This window comes from Microcebus murinus, chromosome 21 (genome assembly GCF_040939455.1).
Source record: "Microcebus murinus isolate Inina chromosome 21, M.murinus_Inina_mat1.0, whole genome shotgun sequence".
Taxonomy (NCBI): domain Eukaryota; kingdom Metazoa; phylum Chordata; class Mammalia; order Primates; family Cheirogaleidae; genus Microcebus; species Microcebus murinus.
Window position 1 is genome coordinate 17,729,235 of NC_134124.1, and position 21,990 is coordinate 17,751,224.

At 45.5% G+C, this 21,990-nt stretch overlaps 2 protein-coding genes across 2 annotated transcripts in view; both read right to left on the bottom strand.

The window, feature by feature from the left end:
* Positions 1 to 21,990, bottom strand: part of ATOX1 (antioxidant 1 copper chaperone) — a 126,119-nt gene that overhangs the window by 100,004 nt on the left and 4,125 nt on the right. The gene's annotated exons all lie outside the window — the stretch shown is intronic.
* Positions 1 to 21,990, bottom strand: part of GLRA1 (glycine receptor alpha 1) — a 108,062-nt gene that overhangs the window by 15,148 nt on the left and 70,924 nt on the right. Inside the window, exons 9-12 of the mRNA XM_020283736.2 lie at positions 9,362 to 9,585; positions 5,965 to 6,047; positions 4,950 to 5,087; positions 2,415 to 2,629 (exon numbers count right to left, since the gene is read on the bottom strand). Of these exons, the coding sequence (XP_020139325.2) occupies positions 2,415 to 2,629; positions 4,950 to 5,087; positions 5,965 to 6,047; positions 9,362 to 9,585 (660 nt within the window). The remainder of the gene's footprint in view (positions 1 to 2,414; positions 2,630 to 4,949; positions 5,088 to 5,964; positions 6,048 to 9,361; positions 9,586 to 21,990) is intronic.

Here is a 21,990-nt window from a genome sequence, read left to right on the forward strand (position 1 = left end):
TAGCAGAATTCAAAGCCTTAGTGTTAATGGTGCAGAGAACATATTGTTGAGTTTTGTTGCAAGGGTGAATAGAGAGTGTGGTGTCTACCATTGATGGCAAATGGAACAGAATGTTTTGTCTCACATTAAAACTTAATGAAACAATCAATGTCATGAAAAAAAAAAACAGTGGGGAGACTATTCTAGAGTAAAAGAGACAACCATATGCAATATCAATTGGATCCTTGATTGGATCTCTCATCATATTTACTGATGACTTTTTTGACAACTGGGAAAATTCAAATAAAGCTTCTATATCAGGTGGTATTGAATCATTTCTCATTCAATAGTAATTATTGAATTAATGTTTACTTTCAAAGATGTAACCATGTCATTGTGATCCTTCTTCCTTATTTTGAGGTGAATTGCAATGTCTGTATAAAGCTTCAAATGATTCAGCAAAAATTCCATCTATGTACCTGCCTATTTATCTATCTACCAAGAGAAAGTAAATTTGGCAAAATGATAATTGGTGAATCTAGATGGAGAATATTAGGGTGTTTATTGTAGATTCTTTCAACTTTTCGGTACCAAAACAGAATGTTAAGTGCTGCAGTAATTGGGAATGGTGCAGAACGTTGTGTTTACCATACGGCTGAAGGAAGCCGAGTGTGGTGTCTGGCATCAGCAGCAGAGCAGAATGTTGTGTCTACTGTTGAGGGAATAAAGCAGAATGTGATTCAAATGATAATAGTGAATGTAGCAGAATGCGGAGCTTAGCATTAAAAGAGTAAAGTAGAATGAAGCATCAAGCATTAACAGTGAAAGGAGCAGAATGTTGCACCTCAACTAGGGGTGAATGAAACAGTATGTGGTGTCTGGCATTAATAGTAAATAAAACAGAACATTATGTCTAGTGTTAAATGTGAACTAAGCAGAATGCGAGGTCTACTGTTAACAGTGAAGGGAGCAGAATGTTGCACTGATTGTAAGGGTGACTGGAGGAGAAATCATGTCTGGTGTTGGTAATGAATGAAGGGGGAATGTTGTGTCTGGTGTTAGAAATGAATAGAACAGAATGTTGTGTCTAGCATGAGGGCCAATGGAGCAGAATGTTAATCCGACTTCAATGGTCAATGGAGCAAAATGCTGTGTTCAGTGTTAATAGGGAATGAAACACAATGTGACTTATGAGTTAATAGTAAATGCGGTGTTTAACATTAGAAATGTAAGAATCATATCAAGGTATGTCCAAAAGGGTTGACGCTAGGGGCCTGAGCTGCTGTGTTAAGAAGGGCTTGCTTGCAAGGTTTCCCTTGGCTGGCATTTGGGAACTTGGATTTTGAGAGTGCTCCTACTTTCCCTAACTGATAAGGGCGGCTCACTGTGCCTGGACTGCTTGTACAAACAATCTTCTGAACATCTGCTTTCCTTCTGGGAATCTGGAATTTTGGCACATGCTAGGCAGAAGGGTGCCACCAGTGAGAACGTTGGGTGCTGAGTCTCCCATGAGTGTCAAAACAGTCTTTCTCTTTCTGTCTCTCTGGGAAGAAACATCACACATGAGTGTCTGCATTTTTGTGGCCGGAGTAAGTGTGGGCTCTGTGTGACCACTCATGGGAGAGAATAGAAGCCTGTGCACCAGATCCCCCCAGTCTCTGCCTATGTTCTTTTCTCTTCCTTTCTTTCTTTTTGTTTTTTGTTTTTTTGAGACAGAGTCTCACTCTATCGTCCAGGCTAGAGCACACTGGCATCATAGCTCATTACAACCTCAAAGTTCTGGGCTGAAGTGTTCCTCCCGCCTCAGCCTCCCAAGTAGCTGGGACTACAGGCACATACCACCATGCCTTGCTAAATATTCTGTATTTGTAGGGACAGGGTCTTGCTATGTTGCTCAGACTGGTCTCAAACTCCTGGCCTCAAGTGATCTTTCCACCTTGGTCTCCAAAAATGCTGGGATTACAGGTGTGAACCATTGTGCCCAGCCTGTGTTCTTCTCTCCTCATGATCTAGCTGTATATCTTGAATATGTTGTTGTAATAAATTTTAGCTGTTAGTGCAACTAAATGCTGAATCCTATGAGTCTTTCTGTCAAATCTCTGAGTGTGGGTAGTCTTGGAGATCCCTGACACGAAGTATTTACTACTAATGGAGAAAGGAGCAGAATGTCGTACTTCGCTCTAAAAGTGAATGGAGAATGCAGAGTTGAGTGTTGATAGTAAACGGAGAGAATTTGTGTCTAGAGCTGGTAGAGAATGGAGCAATGTTGAGTCTAGCAGAAGGTTTGATGGATCAGAATGCTGGGTCCTACACAGTGTAGTAGATACATAAATAGTGACTAGTTCCTTACGCTCCTCACGTGGCAGGCAGGGGAAGGAAGTGAGCTCTCGCCTTATCTGCCCAGGTGTTCTGAGCTTTTGGGCAGCAGGACTTACCTTGGGCAGAGAAGCTCGTGAGCCAGAGCTCTGGGTGGTCATGGTGAGCACAGTGGTGATGCCCAGGCCCACACGGGCTGGTGCAGCATCCATGTTGATCCAGAAGGAGATCCACGAGAGGATGACAATGAGCAGGCTGGGGATATACATCTGGATCAGGTAGTAGCCCATCTGCCGCTCCAGGTGGAACCGGGCCTCAATGCAGGTGAATTTACCTGCAAGAAATGATAGTGAGAGGGCAGGTAGCCTGGTGGATAGGAGCAAGGGCTTTACGGTCAGAGCACCCTTGGCTGGCATCCTGGTTCAGCCTCACACTAGCCGTGTTTAGGCAAGTGTTTGAATCATTCTGTATCTCGAGTTCCTCATATACAGTAAACTGGGGCTAATAGCAATACCTACTTCGTGTGGCTACCTCCATGGCTACTGCAAGGAAAAAATGAGATGATACTTATGAGGACTTTAGCATAGTCCTCAGACATCACAAATTCCCAGGATTGTCAGTTGCCATCTCCATCATCATCATCATCTTCATCATCATCACTATTTTGTTGCTAAAAATGGGCCTGGCTAAGTGGAGCCTCTACCTTTCTGCCAGTTATGGTCCCCAAACATGACTTGGTTCTGTTACTTCTTGTAAAACCTTTCATTCCTTCCTTCCCTCTTCGTACGAGGAAGTTCCCACTCCCACAGGGTAAAGTTCAAACTCTTCAGTCTGCCCTTGGCAGTCGAGCTCTAACCAGTCTTTCTGTGCCCTTTCCCTTCTGTCTCCACGCTTATTATGACTCCCTGTCTTCCATCCCTTGCCTTCAGCATTCCCCGCCCTTTCACACTTCTGAGCTTTGGACCTTGCTTATCCCTTTGCCTGGAATGGCCTATTCCTTTCCACAACCAGCCTAAGAAATGCTCCTTCTCCTCCATGGTGGTGTAAATGTGGAGTCTCCCCCAGGCAGGCACCTCTTTCTTTCCCTGTGTTCCCTCAGTCCTGCTCACATGATCATCAGAGCCTTGAGGCACACTGCAGAGAGTGAGTGGGCACGTTGCCCTGTCTGTCTTCTGCATGGACTGGGCAGCCTGTCTCCTCCCTGCCTGTGTATCCCTGGAACTGGGACAGGGCCAGACCCACAGCGTGGGACTCAGCTCCTGTCCACTGAAGCATAGTAACTAGGGGGTTTGCTGGAGCTGCATGTAGGCAGGGACTTGTCAGTCTTTTCTCCTTGTACCCACAGGGGCTAGCGTGGAGCTCAGCTCTCACGTAAATGAAAACGGTGAAGAGCAAATGAGAAATGAATGAGAAAGGGCTGTGTGCGTTTCGGTTGTTTCCATGTCTTGGCTGTTGTGAATAATACTGCAATGAAGTGGGAGTGCAGATGTCTCTTTGGGATACTGATTTCATTTTTTTTTTTTTTTTGGATAAATATCCAGAAGTAGGATTGCTGGATCATAAGGTAGTTCTCAATGGATGTATGGATAAAGAAAATGGAACATTATTCATCCTTAAAATAGAAGGATATCCTACCATTTGTGACAAGATGGATGAACCTGGAGGACACTTTTATGCTGAGTGAAATAACCCAGACACAGAAAAATACTGCATCCCTGTGAGTCTCTCAGCCTGTCCAGGAATGAAGAGAGTATCTTTGAGGTTCTGAGACATCCCTGAGGTGACCCAGAAAGGGACAGCTGTCCCAGACACACCATGTCCCAGCCTGCCTGCCGTTTCACTGGGCTTTCTCCTTCCTTGCACCAGAGTCTAGAATGGTTGCTCTCAGTGCCTCTCCTTTCCCTCTTCTTCTGCTTGGCCTGTTCCCAGCCTGTTGCATGCCTCTGCTCAGCTGGATCCAGGTGGCAGCTTCCTACCCAGCCTTCCAGCTGGCATACCAACCGACTGACTGTCTTCCACAGTGCTTGCGTGAGCTCGTTCCCAGCCCAAGAGGGGCATGCAAAAGCTAGTCTTGATCCTGCCCCAGTGCATTCATGTATTCAGTTTTCCAACAAAGGCCATGCCAGGCATAGGAGATAGACAGCTGAGCTAAACAGTTGTGGTTTCTCTCTCCTCTCGAAGCTCACAGGCTAGCGGACCCTTTCCAACTGTTTACTAACCTTCCCTCTTGCTGAGCTCCAATGGGAGCATTCTTTATACTTTTGCCCTATCAGAAATGCCAGCTGTTCTGTGACAGAGACTGCCAGAGTCTTCCCAATGTCAGTGCTTCCCTTCTGCCTTAGGAGTAGGATCCATTCTGATACCTGTTAAAAAGACTGAGTTTACCAGCTTCCCTTGTAAGTAGGTATGGCCTAAGCTTAAGTTACTTACTCCAGGATTCACAGGAAGAAAATGTCAGAGCTGATTTTTGGTTTCAAAACCTGTTCTCTTAACCCCTAGGCAATAAATACGGAGCTGTGCCCATCATGGGTACTTCTTAAGATCTGTGGAACCAACAACGATTGAATGAGTGTTTGAAATGACGTCTGGTCCTGGTGGGGGTGGGGGTGGGGGTGGCGGGGTGGGATCTGATGAGGGTGGCCCCTTGTACCTACCTGTGTTGTAATGCTTGGTGCAGTATCTCAAATCCTTCTCTTCCTTCAGGATAAACTGAGGCAGGGTTAGACCATCTGCCACCTGCACTGCTCCCTGCTCCTGCCACTCAAAGATGAGGTCGTTCATGGTGTATCCAACTGGGATGGGGTCAGAAGAAGGAGAAGTCACCACCCAGAAGCAAGTCTGAAGCATGTCAGGGTTGGTTAGGGTTAGAGGCTGAGAGAGGCATCAGACCCTCAATAGAACTCATGAGACACTAGTACTTCCTTTTTTTCCCCACAAAGGATGTTTTAACCGTGGGGGTGGGGACAAGGTGTGAAATGGTGACTCAAGTTGGGCCAATCAGATTCTCTTCCCCAGTACTTTGGCTCTTGAGTGAAGTAACAAGAGGTTCAGAACCAGGGGTTGCTGATTCCTCCCATGGGCCGGGCTCCAGGGAAATGGTCTCTTAGTTTCTGCTATCTAGATGCTCCACCCAGTGCTGTACTTTTAAGTTAGATTGGTTTCTATGTTTGCAGTCAAAGAAGTCAGCTATCCCATCCATTAAAACCTTGGTTCTCCACGAAGCCTTTTCCAAGCCCCTCTCTCCTTCCCCATCAGAAGAAAGTACGCCTTCTGCCGTGAGGCCACAGCATGTTGTACTTTGAACAACACGCCAACCACTTCCTGCCCTTAGTTAATCTGTGCAGTCAGTTCTCTTTCTCCCCTGCTGGGGGAGCATCCTGTGAGTTCAAGGACCACAGCTTATTCAAGCTATTTCTTCTCCATTCCTGCTGGAGGGACAGGGGACATGCCTCTGGCTCTAAAGCTTGGGCCTTAGGGAGACAATGTAAGGGAAATTATATTTCTAATCCATTTTCTAAAAGCAAAGCCCTTATTCTAGTATTATATTTTGGGTTATTACAGTAATCTCCTGGTGTCCAGCAGTTAGGAGCAGCTGTGTGGGAATTTCTGCCTGTCTCGTGGGTAAATGGGAGCCTGGTTCTTTGGAGAGGGCTCGTGCAAGGGACTCACAGCTTTCCAGTTGCATGATACACGTCTGGACGTCCATGGGGAAGTTCTTCAAGTCCATGGGGCAGGCCAGTGTCAGTGTGATTCTGGGAAGAGAAGGGAGTTGAATGATGCTGGATCCATAGGTCAGGGAGGCTGTGCCTCCCTTCTAGTGACTCTCAGCAAAGCAGTCGTCCAGGATAGGGAAAGGAGGTCAGGAACCAGTGTGTGTGGAATAAATGTGTGTATGTTTCCAAGTTCTTGATACGGAACTTGGTAAGCTAGGTTGCCTAAAGTCACACAGAGGCAGTGGAACTTCTGGGTTTCTTTGGAGTCTATCTGGCTTTGAGAGGGCTGTCTTTAGCAAGTTGCCTGCAGGCCAGGGGCTACTCACTTTCCCTGCTCTTCTGCAGAGCCCTAAGGGAGAGACGGAGGTCAGACTGTAAGCCGAGCAGCACAGGCCTCAGGCAGCCCCAGGCGCAGCTGCAGCAGATGCTGCAAGTGCTTCTTGGCTTCCTCTCTTCACACCCCGAGCTCATCAAAAGTGATTTCAAAGGGGCCCCCTGCCTTCTGGGTGTCCAAACACAGCTGACTCATATCAGTGGGCTCCCGCTGGGGTCAGCTGGAAAGGGTCTGGCTTCCCGGGATTCCGGGCTAGCTGTTTATTTTGGTTGTTCAATCCTTGCAGAGGCCACAGACTCAGAAGCAGAGGGAGTCCCTGCAACAGAACCTGAGGCCCGCAGCCCAGGCTGGGACACAAGCCTGCAGCTTGAAAGGCCCAGCCAACATCTGAGCACCTCCTGCAGGGAACAGAGGAGACAGGCTCTCGGAGCCCAGAGGAGCCTTAGATCATCAAGCCAACTCCTTCCTGTGACAGGTGAGAAGACCAGGGTGCAGAGAGGGACAGGGTGAGAGTCACCTAAGGTCACAGAGCAAGCTGATGGCTCAGCCAGGATTCAAAGCCAGGTCTCTTGGCCTTTGGATTCTGAGGCCTAATGGGGTTGGCCCATGCATTTGCTGGCAGGCTTTCTAGCACTGCTATCGTGAAAAGCCAACACCCCCAGATACCTAATTGGGGGTGTTCTAGTGCTGCGGGCCCCAACCCCTGTGCTACAGACCAGTACTGCTCCGTGGCCTGTTAGGAACCAGGCCGCACAGCAGGAGGTGAGCTGCGGCCCGGCCCGAGTGAGTGGAGCTTCCTCTGTATCTACAGCTGCTCCCCATCGCTCACATCACCGCCTGAGCTCCGCCTCCTGCCAGACAAGCGGAGGCGTTAGATTCTCCCAGGAGAGCGAACCCTACTGTGAACTGCGCTTGTGAGGGACCTAGGTGGCTCGTTACTTAGGAGAATCTAATGCCCGACGATCTGAGGTTAGCTGAGGTGGTGACGCTAGCGCTGGGGTGCAGCTGCAAATACGGATTATCATTAGCAGAGAGGTTTGACTGCACAATAAATGCAATGTGCTTGAATCATCCTGAAACCATCCCCCACTGCCCCTGACCAAAGAAAAATTGTCTTCCATGAAACTGGTCCCTGCTGCCAAAAGGGCTGGGGACCACTGTTCTCATGGAGCTTAGCTGCTGGCACCTCACCTGCACATGGCAAGGCACTCAAGCCCTTTGTCACCTTCTCCCTCCAGTGTACAACCACAGCTCTGCATGTGGGCCCCTTTAAGCAAGGGGTAGAAGTAAGAGGGGAGAAAGGGAAGGGAGAGGGAAAGGAAGAAGGGGGAAAAGAAGGGAGCGGAAAGAGGAGGGGGAAAGTGGATGCAGTTGAATTTCTGAAAATAAAACCTCCAAAGTGGGACAGCTGTCACACTAGGTTAAATTCCTTGAGTTGAATGACCTTGGAAACATCACTTTATGCTGATTTGTCCTTCCATCATGCTGCACTGGGACTTAGCTTCCTGCAGATAGGAAGCTAGCCTGGCAGCAGCGAAATCCAAACGAGGTGACCCTACCCTTCCCCCAGCCAGTCAGGGCCTGGATGGCCATTTCTTAAGCCCCTCACTCTTCCAGTCTGGATGGGTGCAGGGTGGGACGGGCTCCAGCGTGAGGAAGGCCACGGGAGCCTCTGGTTCCTCCAAGTCTGTCCCCCCCCCCCCCAAGCTGCTCTCTGAGTTCAGCTTCACCTGATGGCTAGGACCTGTACAGCCTCCCCAAGAGGCCTGGACTCCTTGGAGGGGACACGTTTAGGACTAATGCCCTTTTAAATTCTTTGAAACAAAAACATGTTCATTCATTCATCAAATAGTTGAGTGCCTCCTGAATGCCGTGCACTGTTCTAGACTTTGAGAGGGCGTTGGATCTACATTCATACAGATTAGAATCTAGGCTCTGCTACTAACTGTGGGGACTTTGCCAAGTCACTTTCATTTTCAGATCCTCGCTTGCCTAATCTGTAAAATGGGCATAATAAAACCTACTTCATGGGTTGTTAGGAGGGTAAGATATAATATATGAAAAGTACCCAGCAGAGTGAGTAAATTCCCAGTAAGTGGTAGCTGCTGTTATTACCTGTATAAGGTCATTTCTTCACCTCTTGGGCATTGATCATTTCTCTCCATGTCTCTTTTTTTTTTTTTTTTTTTTTTGAGACAGAGTCTCGCTTTGTTGCCCAGGCTAGAGTGAGTGCCGTGGCGTCAGCCTGGCTCACAGCAACCTCAAACTCCTGGGCTCGAGTGATCCTTCTGCCTCAGCCTCCCGGGTAGCTGGGACTACAGGCATGCGCCACCATGCCCGGCTAATTTTTTTATATATATATATCAGTTGGCCAATTAATTTCTTTCTATTTATAGTAGAGACGGGGACTCGCTCTTGCTCAGGCTGGTTTTGAACTCCTGACCTCGAGCAATCCGCCCGCCTCGGCCTCCCAAGAGCTAGGATTACAGGCGTGAGCCACAGCGCCCGGCCTCCATGTCTCTTTTGGGGAGGAGATGAGGGCGGAGGTGGGGAGGGGTTGCAGGAGATTCTGAAAGCTTTGCCTCTAACCAGTATCTGAGGGACACCCCACAGCTGGGGAGGGTATCCGACCCCCCAGACTCGATGCAGGGTATAGGAGATAGAACAAGTTTATAGAAGGATGGAGCAGCCCTGGTGTACGCTGTGAGCAGCACCATCCACCTGGCAGCCCCATTTACTCTGGAGTTGCTGTGATTTTCCAGGTTTTGTGCCTTTGCTGCTGCTATGGGTGGCCATGTTTGAATACTCTTTCTTGTCTTGTTTTATGGAATTGTTGGGTAACTTAAACCCCACCGTCTCCAGGATGCCTTCCCTGGTTTTCTCGGTTGTGTTCACAGTAAGCCATTCGCTCCTAGGACTCCCCATGGTATTTTATTCTTGCTTGCTGAGTGGAAGTGGCAGAGCTAGGTCTGCCTATTCTGCAGGGGCCTTGGGTTGCCAGGACCTGCACGGAACTCACCTGATGCTGTAGAGGACGTTCCCATTCCGGGAGATCCTCAGCAGTTTGTTGTCCGTGGTGATCTCGTGGAAGTGGGCGCCCTTCTCATTGGCGAAGAACAGGTCAGGTTTCCAGATGGAATCTAACATGGATGGGTCCAGGTCCAGAGAGTCATCAGGGTATTCGTTATAGGCCAGACGGGGGTCGTTCCACTGCTGCCTCAGGAAGATGTTGACCCTATAGTCCTACAGCCGGGAGAAAATGCAGCATGAGATATTACTGCACCAACTCTCCCAGGACCCAGGTGCTTGCGGTCAGTGCTCTCCAAAACCTTTCCTGCAGGATGCTATTAGAGGGTGGTTGCTCTTGTGTGTGGGTGAAACATAAAGTCTGTGCATCAGGCAAAAACCATGGGAGTCATAGTTACCCCTGAAAATCCTCTTAAATGGTCCATGAAGCCTATTCAACCCTGAACTGAGATTATTTAAATGTTATTCCTTTTTTTGAAAAAAGTTTAAACTAGAAAGTTCAAAGACTGATGTATAAACAGCTGTTTTCATAATCTTTTTTTTGGAGACAGAGTCTCACTCTGTCACCCTGGCTAGAGTGCGGTGACATCATCATAGCTCACTGCAACCTCAGACTCGTGGGCTCAAGCGATCCTCCTGCCTCAACCTCGCTAGTAGCTGGGACTACAGGCGTGCAACACCTTGCCCAGCTAATGTTTTCATAATCTTGTTAATATTTTGTCATGTTTGCTGCAGTTTTTTAGATAAGAGAAATAATATATTAGAGATAAAGTTGAAATCCCCCTTTTACACATCAACCTCGATAGTACAGAAATTCGTATCACCCTGAGGCTGCAGAGTCACCAATCTAGACAGACTGAAGGAATGAAAGGAAAGACTGAAAGCTGATGTCTGAGCATGCAAACTTTTCTGCCTAAAAAAGAACACTTGATTCCCAGGCAGTGAAGGAGGGATGGGCGGAAGAATTCTACTGTGTTCCTGCTGGTCCTAGGGTGCATACCACTCTCTTTTAATACCAGCCTTCTGTGATTTTCTATGACATGTGTTGATTTGTTTGGAAAGCTTTAACAGATGTCATTAAATAGGAGTCACGTGTTACTGGCTTCTCAACTCAGTGCTAAGTTAATGTTTCTCTGATGGAATTGCAGTGTAGTTAATCCACTAAAAAAATAATTCACAGATCACATCAATCAGGGAAACGTTAGACGAGATGAAATACAGCAGGTTTTTTTTAATTGTAGGACTTCTCAGAGACCTGAATATGCTAATGAGTTGTGTGCGTCTCCAAGAAGGGAATAGAACATGCAGTATTTCCCTGGCTTAGTTTGGCCATGGAACTCTTATTTTGTGCATGATGTTCATCCTATACAGGATGTGGGATAGGAATTTCTGTCCTAGTCAAAACTCCATCACCCCTACCCCCCCACCACTTTTTTTTTTTTTTTTTTTTTTTTTAGATGAAGAAACTGAAGTCCAGGAAGCATTGAGAGTGGCCCAAGGTGACTTAAAATGCAGGGGCAAGGCTGATTCTGGAACCCAAGTGTTCTGACTCCTAGCTGAGAGTTTGTTGAACTTCCCCTGCTGATCCTAGAAGAACTGAGTCTGTTTAGTTTCCATTCACAGTGTGAGAAGCAATTATGGTATGGGTAGGTCTCCATGGCAGAAAACTGGGCAATGCAGTAAAGAAATATCTCCATTAAGAGAAGTTTCTTATTTTCTTAGGCGCTGTAAACCTGGGGTCCATGAATAGTATGACACTGCAGGTAGAATTCATGGCATATTTGTGTTTCCCAAGGAGGAAGGGCATGGCTCTCTGTTGTTGGATTCCCAAAAGGGTCTCGTAGTTCTTCAAAAGATTAATAATCTCAGCTTAAGTCCAACTTTAAATGCTCTCCTTCAAGGACTAATCTCCACAAAAATGAGGGCCCGTTATTGCTCTTTCCCTGAGGGTCCTGCATAAATGAGGTCATGCTAGATTTTATTTTGGGATACTGCTCCTAAATCCTCATCAATCTCGATCTGTCATCAGCAGGGGGGAACTAAAACAAACAACTTTCCTCCTCACTCTCACCTTCACCCTCATGCCTCCCTAATTCCTCCCACAGCACATGCCTCGTTCTATTTGCCTACAGAAATATCAATAGCTTTATAAAATGTTCCAAGGTATTTTATAGGATTGTTCTGTAGTTTAATTGCAGCCTCTCCTTCTAGCCCCATGGAAAGTGACATTTGGTCTCATAATCTCATGTCTTACAAGTCCCGTGGTAGAGGGAGACTTCAGGCCAGGCCTGGATGTTGGATCTTTGTTTGTCCTGTCGGTAGTAATGGACAGCTCTGAATCTGGCCCCATGTGATCGGGGGGAGGGGGGGTGGGGAGGGGTGGTGGTGGTTGGAAAAAGCCTCCTTTCCCCCTTGGATTTTACATGAAGCGTGTGTGTGTGTGTGTGTGTGTGTGTGTGTGTGTGTGTGTGTGATTGTGTGCTACGATGAGGCATTGGGCAAGTCATATCGGAGTGGACAGACTATGAATGGTTGGGCAGAAAAAGCCGCTGGTCCCCAAGCCCCAGCTGCACTTTTGATGCTCTTGCCAGTGAAATGTCAAGTTCATTTACGTGGCTGGAAGGAAGAAAAGAAAGTGGCATTTCTTAAAATGGTCTGTTAGGCAGCAGGCGCCATTCTATATGCTGTCACATACATTTAATCCTTGTCCCCTGCAAGCCAGGCATTCAGATTCCCATAGTGAGGGTAAGGACACAGGTTTGGGAAGGTTGAGAAATGTGTCCAGGGCAAAGGGCTAGGGAGTGGCAGAGCTGGGATTGGAATCGGCATCAGCCTAAGCCTCTGTTGGGCACTTGTGAGTTGCGTCACGTGGTGTGGCCAACCAGTTCTGTGCCAGGGACACCTTCTCAACCTCATTGCCTAGGCAGATTCTGCCTGCTCAGCTCAAGCCTCATCTCCTGCAGGTGCCTTAATGCCCCCAGGCTTCCCTGACCTGTCCCTTTCTGATCTCCTAGCAAAACCAAATCACCAGAAACATTTCAGGGAGCACTTCCTTGCTATATCTGTCTTATCTCCTTAACTTGATTGGCGGCAAGCTGAGGGGATGAACCAGACATTATATTTGCACTGCACCATCCCACAGAGGTACCCAGTACCCAGGAGGAGGAGGCAAAGTCAGAAAAAGTTGGAGCAGAACGGGCTTTCCTCATTTTGTAGCTGGAGAGAATGAGACCCAGATGGGGAAGGCATTTTCTAAGGTCACACAGCAATTCAGGAAAGAACCTGAGATGGGAACCTGGCTCTGCTTCTCTGGGCCTTGTGTAGAAAGAAGTTAGGCTAGATAGTCTCTGAGGACCTTTCCAAAGCTAATGGCTGATTGTTTTTACTTTTATTTTTTCCAATAACGCTCAACTGAGTATCTACTAATTGTCAGGCACTATTCTAAGCACTGGAAAACCTGCTGAGAACAAAAAAGGTATATTTATTGAGTTATACTGAGATAAGGGCCATGATAGGGTTAGGTACAGGGTGCTAGGGAAATATAGAAGACAGCTTCCCATCTAGACTTGCGAGTGGTGATCAGGAAGTCTCCAGGAAGAGTGATATTTAAAGTGAGGTCAAATACGGTTGAGCCAAAGAGGAAAATCATTTTGGGCAGTTGGGAGTGCGTACGTGAAGGCCTAGAGCAAAGTGTGAGTGTGGCGCTTCAGAAAGCATAGCAAGTAGGTGAATAAGGAGGGAAGCAGGAGGAAGCACACAGGGTCTTGCAAGCCGACCGAGGAATTTGGACTTCATCCTGATAGTGATGTGGAGCCTTGGAAGAATTTTAAGTAGAGATGGGTGTTATTACATTTGCATTTTATTACTGATATTTAAATATATTTTTGGTTTTTTCTTATTGTGTAAGTCAAGCATATTGGCAGTAAAAAATATAAATGTGGCCAGGTGCAGTGGCATGCCTGTAATCCTAACATTCCGGGAGGCCGAGACAGGAGGATTGCTTGAGCTCAGGAGTTCGAGACCATCCTGAGAAAGAGTGAGACCCTGTCTCTACCAAAAATGGTAAAAAAGTAGCTGGGCATGGTGGCACATGCCTGTAGTCCCTGCTACTCAGGAGGCTGAGGCAAGAGGATTACTTGAGCCAAAGAGTTTGAGGTTGCTGTGAGCTAGGCTGATGCCACAGCATTGTAGCCCAGGTGACAGAGTGAGACTCTGACTAAAAAAAAAAAAAAAAAAAAAAAATATATATATATATATATATATATATATATATATATATATATGTACATCATGCAAAAGAAGAAAAATGGGCCAGGTGTGGTAGCTCATGCCTGTCATCCTAGCACTCTGGGGGGCCTCAGTGGGAGAATCACTTGAGGTTGGAAGTTTGAGACCAGCCTGAGCAAAAGCGAGGCCCTGTCTCTACCCAAAACAGAAAAAACTTAGCCAGGCATGGTGACACATGCCTTGTAATCCCAGATACTCAGAAGGCTGAGGCGGGAGGATCGCTTGAGCCCAGGAGCTTGAGGTCATGGTGAGCTGTGATGATGTCACTGTACTCTACCCAGGGCAACAGAGTGAGACTGTTTCCATCAATCATAATAAGATATAATAAACTAAGAAAAATAAAACCCATAGGGTCTCACTATGAAATGACTAATGAACAGTTAACTTGAGAGACAAGGGGGATGTATCTCCGTATCCTCAGGTGGCTTGGCTCCTCCTACCTGCAGTTCCTGCCCTCAGCAGCTGCTACCCAAACAAGTTGCCGCCACTGATTTTCTTCCCCAAAGTTGGTAAACAGCAGTGGGAAATGCAGCTTGGAAGAGATCAATGTCATTGGTGTAATAGGCTGAAAGCTAAATGCTATTTTGCCTATTTAGCCCTATATTTATGTTGGTTGGTGTTTGACATGCTGAGGGTTCAGGTTCAAGTTTAGGGGCTGGAGGAGCAACATTTGAATTCTCCACCTTAGCACCTCAGCATCCACCTCTGGTAGCTGGTTCCTAGGTCTTAAACTCTCAAGGGTCGCCCCTAAACCTGAAGCAGGAGGGATTTCCAGAGCTCCAGTTCCATGGTCTTCAGCATAAACTGCCTCTGAGATTCCCTGATGATCTGACTTCTGGTGACTGGGCAATTAGCTGCCTTGCTTGTAAGACCAAGGTGGAGCGTTAACTCACTCATTCATCGATCCCACCAATATTTATTGAGGGTTTCCTGTGCACACCTGTAGTTGGATCTGTCCCCCACCCTTACTGTGTCTAATTTCCGATTCTAACATAAGTCCTCTAAACTCAGTATTGTGGTGAAATAGAAGGCATGAAGTGTTTTAGCAGGAAGGAGCTAAGAGCCTGTTTGAATGTGTTGGTGGCTGGGGGCGTGGAGCGCGAGAGGTGTGCCCACTGTAGTCAGAAACAGGAGGCATCGCAGCAAGAGGTGAACAAAAGAACCAGATTCTCAGACTTCTTAAAACTCATCACTCCAGCTCTCAAAGGGGTGTCTTGTCTCTCTCTCTAAACTCAGGCCAACTCTATAAATGTTTTTTTTTTTTTTTTGAGATAGAGTCTCACTTTGTTGCCCAGGCTAGAGTGAGTGCCGTGGCGTCAGCCTAGCTCACAGCAACCTCAAACTCCTGGGCTCAAGCAATCCTCCTGCCTCAGCCTCCCGAGTAGCTGGGACTACAGGCATGTGCCACCATGCCTGGCTAATTTTTTCTATATATATTAGTTGGCCAATTAATTTCTTTCTATTTATAGTAGAGACGGGGTATCGCTCTTGCTCAGGCTGGTTTCGAACTCCTGACCTCGAGCGATCCAGAGTGCTAGGATTACAGGCGTGAGCCACCGCGCCCGGCCTCTATAAATGTTTATTAGGCCGATTGGAAGAACAGTGGAGGCAGAAGCACAAGGTCTTGGTTTCCACACTCACAGAGCTCAAATGATCTAGCAGGCAAGGTATGATATGGACACACATATCTACGGCACAAAAGCTAAAGTGACGAAGGCCGTAAGGAGCCCTAAGAGACTGCTGTTGAATATTGCTTTCGAGTCATAGGCTTGGATCTGGGGGGGGGGCTTTCAGGGAGAAGGTGGCATCTGAGACAGACCCTTTCGGTGTGTTCCACCCTCCTGCAGTGGGCATCTCTCGTGTGGAATTGTTCAGAGCCGTGAGCAATGCCTGCATTCTCCCGGGAAGGAGGCCAGTGATGTGTGAGGAGGAAGGGCGGAGGTGAGGCGTACAGGCTGAGAGCAGGACAGGACGTGAGGACGAGGCTGCAGCCTCAGGGTATTTATTGTAAAATTAGGATATATGTAGTTGGGGGTAAAAGGAATCTCATGTAGAAGGAATAACACAAGCAAACATGTGTAGGCAGGGGCATTCAAATGGTCCAGTTTAGTTCAAACATTGGCAGAATAAGTAATAACAGTTCTTTATCGAGGACCTTCTATAGACCAGGCATTATGTCTAAGCATGCCACACATGTCAGCTTATTGTGTCTTTATTTTTATTTTTTTTGTGAGACAGAGTCTTACTCTGTTTCCCTGGCTAGAGAGCTGTGTCATCAGCCTAGCTCACAGCAACCTCAAACTCCTGGGCTCAAGCAATCCTCCTGTCTCAGCCTCCTGAGTAGCTGGGACTACAGGCATGCGCCACCATGCCCGGCTAATTTTTTTTCTATTTATTTTTAGTTGGCCAATTAATTTGTTTCTAATTAATTTGTTTCTATTTTTAGTAGAGATGGGGTCTCGCTCTTGCTCAGGTTGGTTTCGAACTCCTGACCTCGAGTGATCCTCCTGCCTTGGCCTCCCAGAGTACTAGGATTACAGGCCTGAGCCACCGTGCCCGGCCTTATTTTGTCTTTAAAACAATCCTATGATGTACGATATTTATCTTCAACCTAATTTGATAGATGAAGAAAGTGCAGGGAGATTAGTTACTTTGTCCAAATTCACACAGTAAGCGGTGGGGCTAGAGCTCAAACCTGTTTTTCAGATTATATATAAAGTTTATGCTCTCAGCCACTCCGCTGTGAGAAGGCTGTGAAACGGATTGATTTGAGGCTGTGGATATCCTTGGCTATCCAAGGCGTTTGGATTTTATTCTGTAGCCAATTTGGCACCCCTGAAGACTTGAGCAGTGTGGCAATATCACAGTTTGACGTCAGGAAGATCCGTTTGTCAGGAACAACGTTGGGGTATTGGAAGCGAGAGAAAACAGGTACAGAAAGCCCTGTTTTGAGGCTGTTGTGACAACTCAGTGAAGTTAAGAAGGATCTAAACTAAGAGGGTAGGAATGGAGGGGGCAGTAGATGAGGGAATCATAGTTCTTCATCATCATCATCATCATCATCATCTGCATCATTTCCATCATTACACATTACAGCTAGAAAGAACTTCGGAGACTTCTGTCTCAACTCCTTCATTTTACGGGTGGCCTCGAGAGGGAAAGGGACTTTCTCAGAGCCACACAGCAATTCAGTGACTAAGGTGGGACTTGCATGCAGGAATCTTGACCCCTATCCCACTTCTTCTTCTTTTTTTTAATCCTTTGAGGGAAGCCCCAGGGCCAAGAGGACAAAAACCAAGTTGATCTGCCACCAGGCAGTCTCAGCTTCCCTGGAGAAGCTCTAGCGCGGGTTTCTCTCTGACAGGGTTTGGGATTAAGATGCACATGAGCTGGACCAGTCTGCCCAAGGCCAGAGGCCTGGGGGCCCTTTTAGAGTGGGGTGTGGGATGCCCAGGCATGGTTTATGAGTGCTGCTTCCCTCCCCCTGGCTCCGTTTTTCTCAAGCATTTCCCTAGATACCCGAGAAGCATGCTCGAAGGGAAGAGTCATAGATGTTTCCTGCAAATGTAAGAAGAGTCAGCCTCAGTCTCCCTGCTGTCCTTTGAAAGTGTGGACCTGGCTCAGTTGGCACATGTAGGGTTTACTAAACCCTGGCTGAGTGCCAGGGACTGTGCTAAGTGCTTTATATGAAACTTGTCACTAAATTCTCACTGTGACATCCTTTTACAGCTCAACTGAGGCTTGGGGATATTAAGTACTTTGCCTAAACTTAGTGACAGAGCTGAGACTTGACTCCAGGACTATTTGACTCCAAAATCCTGTGCTTTTAAGTAGTGCATTCTATTGGCTCCTTTTACTAATAATGTCATATTTATTTGCTCCTTTTTACTTTCAAAGTACCTTCACATTGGATTTATTTCTATGAGGTTTGGCGTGAAAGAGAAGATGCTTATTCTCATTGGATGTATGTGGAAACTAAAGCCCTAAAATCTTAAGTTCCCACCACTAGTTACTTACTGGTATATCTAGAATTGGTAATAGCAATGCAAATAATACTAATATATTGAGACTTTACTACATGTAAGAAACCATGCTAAGAGTTTTCTATGTGTTATTTTTATCTTCATGGTAGTTCTGTGATGTAGATTCTATTATCATTCTCAATTTATAGTTAGGGAAATCTATAGGCACAGAAAGGTTGGGGTGCCATTCCTGATATCACACAGCTAGTAAGTAGCAAAACTAGGATTTGAACCCAGGATGTTCATGTCAGAGCCTAAGCATTCAACCAGTAGACTACACAGGGTCTCTCAGAATTGCATTGAGTGAGTTTCATGACACCTCACTGCCATCAGCTACTACTTCTGGCTGCTGTTATGTTCCTGTGGGTTTGTAGATGCCCATATCTAACAGAAAGTATTAAAAAGGGCAAAATACAGAAAGCTTCTGCTCCTGGTTTAGCAGTTGACTCGTGTCTTATTCCTGACTTGGCCCATGGGTTTGACCCATTTCTGTTGCCCACTCAAGTCCAGTGTTTGCAGACTGCCCAGACTCCTGCCTGTTGCCTGCTTGGCCCCAGATAGCTGCTTTGTGCCTTGACCCTCTCCTAAGTCACCACGCTGCCTGGTGCATTCTCATTTGAATATCACACCAACAGAACTACATTTGTTGCAAAGAACTGTAGATGGTTTAGGCATGTGGAACTGAACATCTTTGTCTTTAGGGGATCACTAAAGCTCAGAACAAGTTTAATAATTATATAAAAGTGCTAATAGCGGCTACTTCTATTGAGTGTGTAACATTTGATAGAACTTTATATGTATTGTATCTCTAAACTTTTCATCAACCTAGCATACTGGGTATTATTATACTCATTTTATGGAGGAAGAAACTAAAATTCAGCAAGGTTAAACAGAGATTAAGTGTCTTGCCCAAGGTCACATACCTGGTAGGTGCTAGAGCAGAGATATGGATCTAGGACTTCTGGTTCTCAATCTCACACTCTTTTACAATTGTATGCTGCCTCTTTATTCCCTTTTTCTAGAAAAAAATTTAAATCAAGCTTCATCTATTTTATTTTAAATCTACTTAAAATATTTTATTAAATATTTAAAATTTAAATATTTATTTAAAACATATATTTTTACTAACAAATATAGTACTTTATTTATTTTTTATTTATATTTTTTGAGACAGAGTCTCACTTTGTTGCCCAGGCTGGAGTGAGTGCCGTGGCGTCAGCCTAGCTCATAGCAACCTCAAACTCCTGGGCTCAAGCAATCCTCCTGCCTCAGCCTCCCGGGTAGCTGGGACTACAGGCATGCGCCACCATGCCCAGCTATTTTTTTCTTTATATATTAATTGGCCAATTAATTTCTTTCTATTTATAGTAGAGACGGGGTCTGGCTCTTGCTCAGGCTGGTTTCAAACTCCTGACCTTGAGCGATCTGCCCGCCTCAGCCTCCCAGAGTACTAGGAATACAGGCGTGAGCCACCGCGCCCGGCCTAAATATAGTACTTTAAACCATCTATTGTGCAGATGAAGGAAATATGGTAGACATAGTATACTGGGACCCACTGACCCCATGGGACAGGTTGGCTCATAAATACCCTTATAATCAACATCAGGTTGAGAACTTTGGATTCAGATATTAGGCAGTGAGGTGGATTCGTAATTGGTTGCCAAAGGGTACAAATCGAAGGATGGATGTTAACCCGGAAAGAAGAGGGCAGACAGAGTTGGCAGAGCGGGGCACAGTGGTGAGGCACACCACTAACAAAATTGCAAATATGGAAGATAAGGGCACCCTCTGTGAGTTAAACTAACAACAGAGATGAACATGCAATTAAGGGGATCTGGTGAGGCCCAGCACCCATCTCCACCACCCATGTGCAATCACAATGATTTGGGATAAGCATGTGCTTGTAATTTAATGGGGAGAACCCTAATTTATTGTACTGCCTCTTGTTTAGAGAACTAGTTTATAAACCTAGGTGGGACATTTATTCTGTAGTATTAGAAAGGGCAGTTCAAGAAGCAGGAGTTTGGCCATTGGTAACCTAGCATCACCTGGGGGATGGTGTCACTGTGTCGGGGGGAGCAACTTTCTTGTCACTGGAGAGAGGGTTTCTGTGTGGGGAGGCAAGGATGGTTTCTTAGGCCTTTCCCTGGCCTAGATGAAATTTCCCTCAATTTCATCCCACTATCTCCTTTTCCTCCAATTCTAGTTGTCCCCAAAGCACCTTTTGCTTGGCTTTCCTGGTGTTTGGGTAGTGGCGGGGAAGCAGGCTCAGGGAAGAAGTGAGCATTTCTATTATTAGAATGGAAAGCTCCACTGTGAGTTGAAATAACTCAGCAGACCGATTTCCTCACTTCAGTCTTTTGTGGGCTTAATTGTAAAGAGTCGACCTTCCTGAATTTGATCTGATGGAGAGCCACACTCCGGCTGTCATAAATTCTCCGTTGTGATACCTCCCTCGGCGGCGTATTTGGGAGAGAATCATGCAGCAGGTGATACCAAGACTCCCACAATCCCATGTGCAGCCTGTGACAGACTCTAATGGCATGTCTGAGGGCTCTCTCCTCAGTGCTTGCTTAGTCTTCAGTTTACCAAGGCTTTGTGGAGTGTGTACCGTATCTAACTGGACAACATTTAATAGACTTTCTCTTGGATCCCCCAAACTCAAGAGTATAAGAAGTGCCCTAGCATAAACTATATAGAATGACAGAAAATATAATGGAAAAAGCAAAAACAGCGAAAGATCTCATCCACAATAACAACAAATCCCGTAAAATATCTAGGCATAAACCTAATAAATTCGCAAGTCAATATACTTAAGAAAAAAACATCTGAAAGTTTGCTGGAATGCATAAAGAAATACCTACATAAATGGAGAGACATAGTGTATTTATAATATGTTATAAAGATGTCATTTATTCCAAAATTAATCTATAAACTCAATATAATCCTAGTCAAAATCTGAGGGAATTTTTGTTTTTTTAAATGAGGTCTTGCTATCTTGCCTAGGCTAGTCTTGAACTCCTGGGCTCAAGGGATCCTCCCAGTTTAGCCTCCTGAGTAGCTGGGATTATAGGTATGTGCCACAGAGCCCACTTTCCTGAGGGGATTTTACAGACTTCAATAAGTTGATTCTAAAGTTCATACAGAAGAGAAAATGGGCTGGAAAGGTCAAGAAAACCTTTTAAAAGAAGAACAACAGAAGGTTCTCTCAAAGACATAGAAATATAATATCAAGTCATGGTAATTACAGCAGTGTGGTATCAGTGCAGAAACAAACAGAACAATGGAGCAATAAAGTAAGTCTAGAAACTAGAAATGTATATATGAGATTTTATTTTCTGAGAAAGATAGCATTTCAAATCAGTGGAGAAATAATGGCTATTTAAAAAATGGTGTTGGAATAATTTCTACCCAAGCAGAGAAAAATAGAGTTAAACGACCCGCAAATACTTTATAGAAAATTAAAGTACACATGGATTAAGGAGGTACGTATAAAAAAGAACCCTATAATATTATTCAAAATGCCCAGTCAACATAGGCAAAGACGCTCAATTCAGTAAAAATCTGGAGTGCAAATTAAAAATGACAATGAGATATCATTTTGAAAATCTCATGTGGTGACAATGAAAAAGCTTGATAATATCTTGGGTTGGCAAGGATGAAGAGAAATGAGCAGTATTGTAGGGAATGTAAATTACTGAAGCTTCTTTGGAAGGGAGTTGACAATAATATCTGTCAAAATATTAATAATTTTTAAAAAGTAAATATTCTTTGATAAAGCAATGCCACTTCTTGGATATATCCCAAGGAAACGCACAAAAAATTCCGCACAAAAATGTCCATGATGGCGTTGTCATAGTGTAATGCATAAGCCTAAAGGTACATGAGAAGAAAAGTGGTTAAATGTTGTGAATGGCGTGTTCATACATACTATGGAATTTTACAGGGAGGCTATCAAGTCTGGACAGTTTCATTTTGTTCTATATTTTATGTAACATTAATAAACAACTTATGTATTCTCTCATTTTCCAAATTTGGTAATGTGTTCAAAAGAATGAGAGCTCAAAAGAATGAGGTCGGGCTGGGCACAGTGGTGCACGCCTGTAATCCCAGCGCTTTGGGAGGCTGAGGCAGGAGGATCATTTGAGGCCAGGAGTTTGAGGTTATAGTGAGTGATAATCATGCGTTGCACTCCATTCTGGGCGATAGAGCAAAACTCTGTTTCTAAAAATAAAAATAAAAAGGATGAGGTTGACTTCTACGTAGTGATGTCGAGAGAGATACCAAGCCATGGCAGAGGTGGAAAATGCAA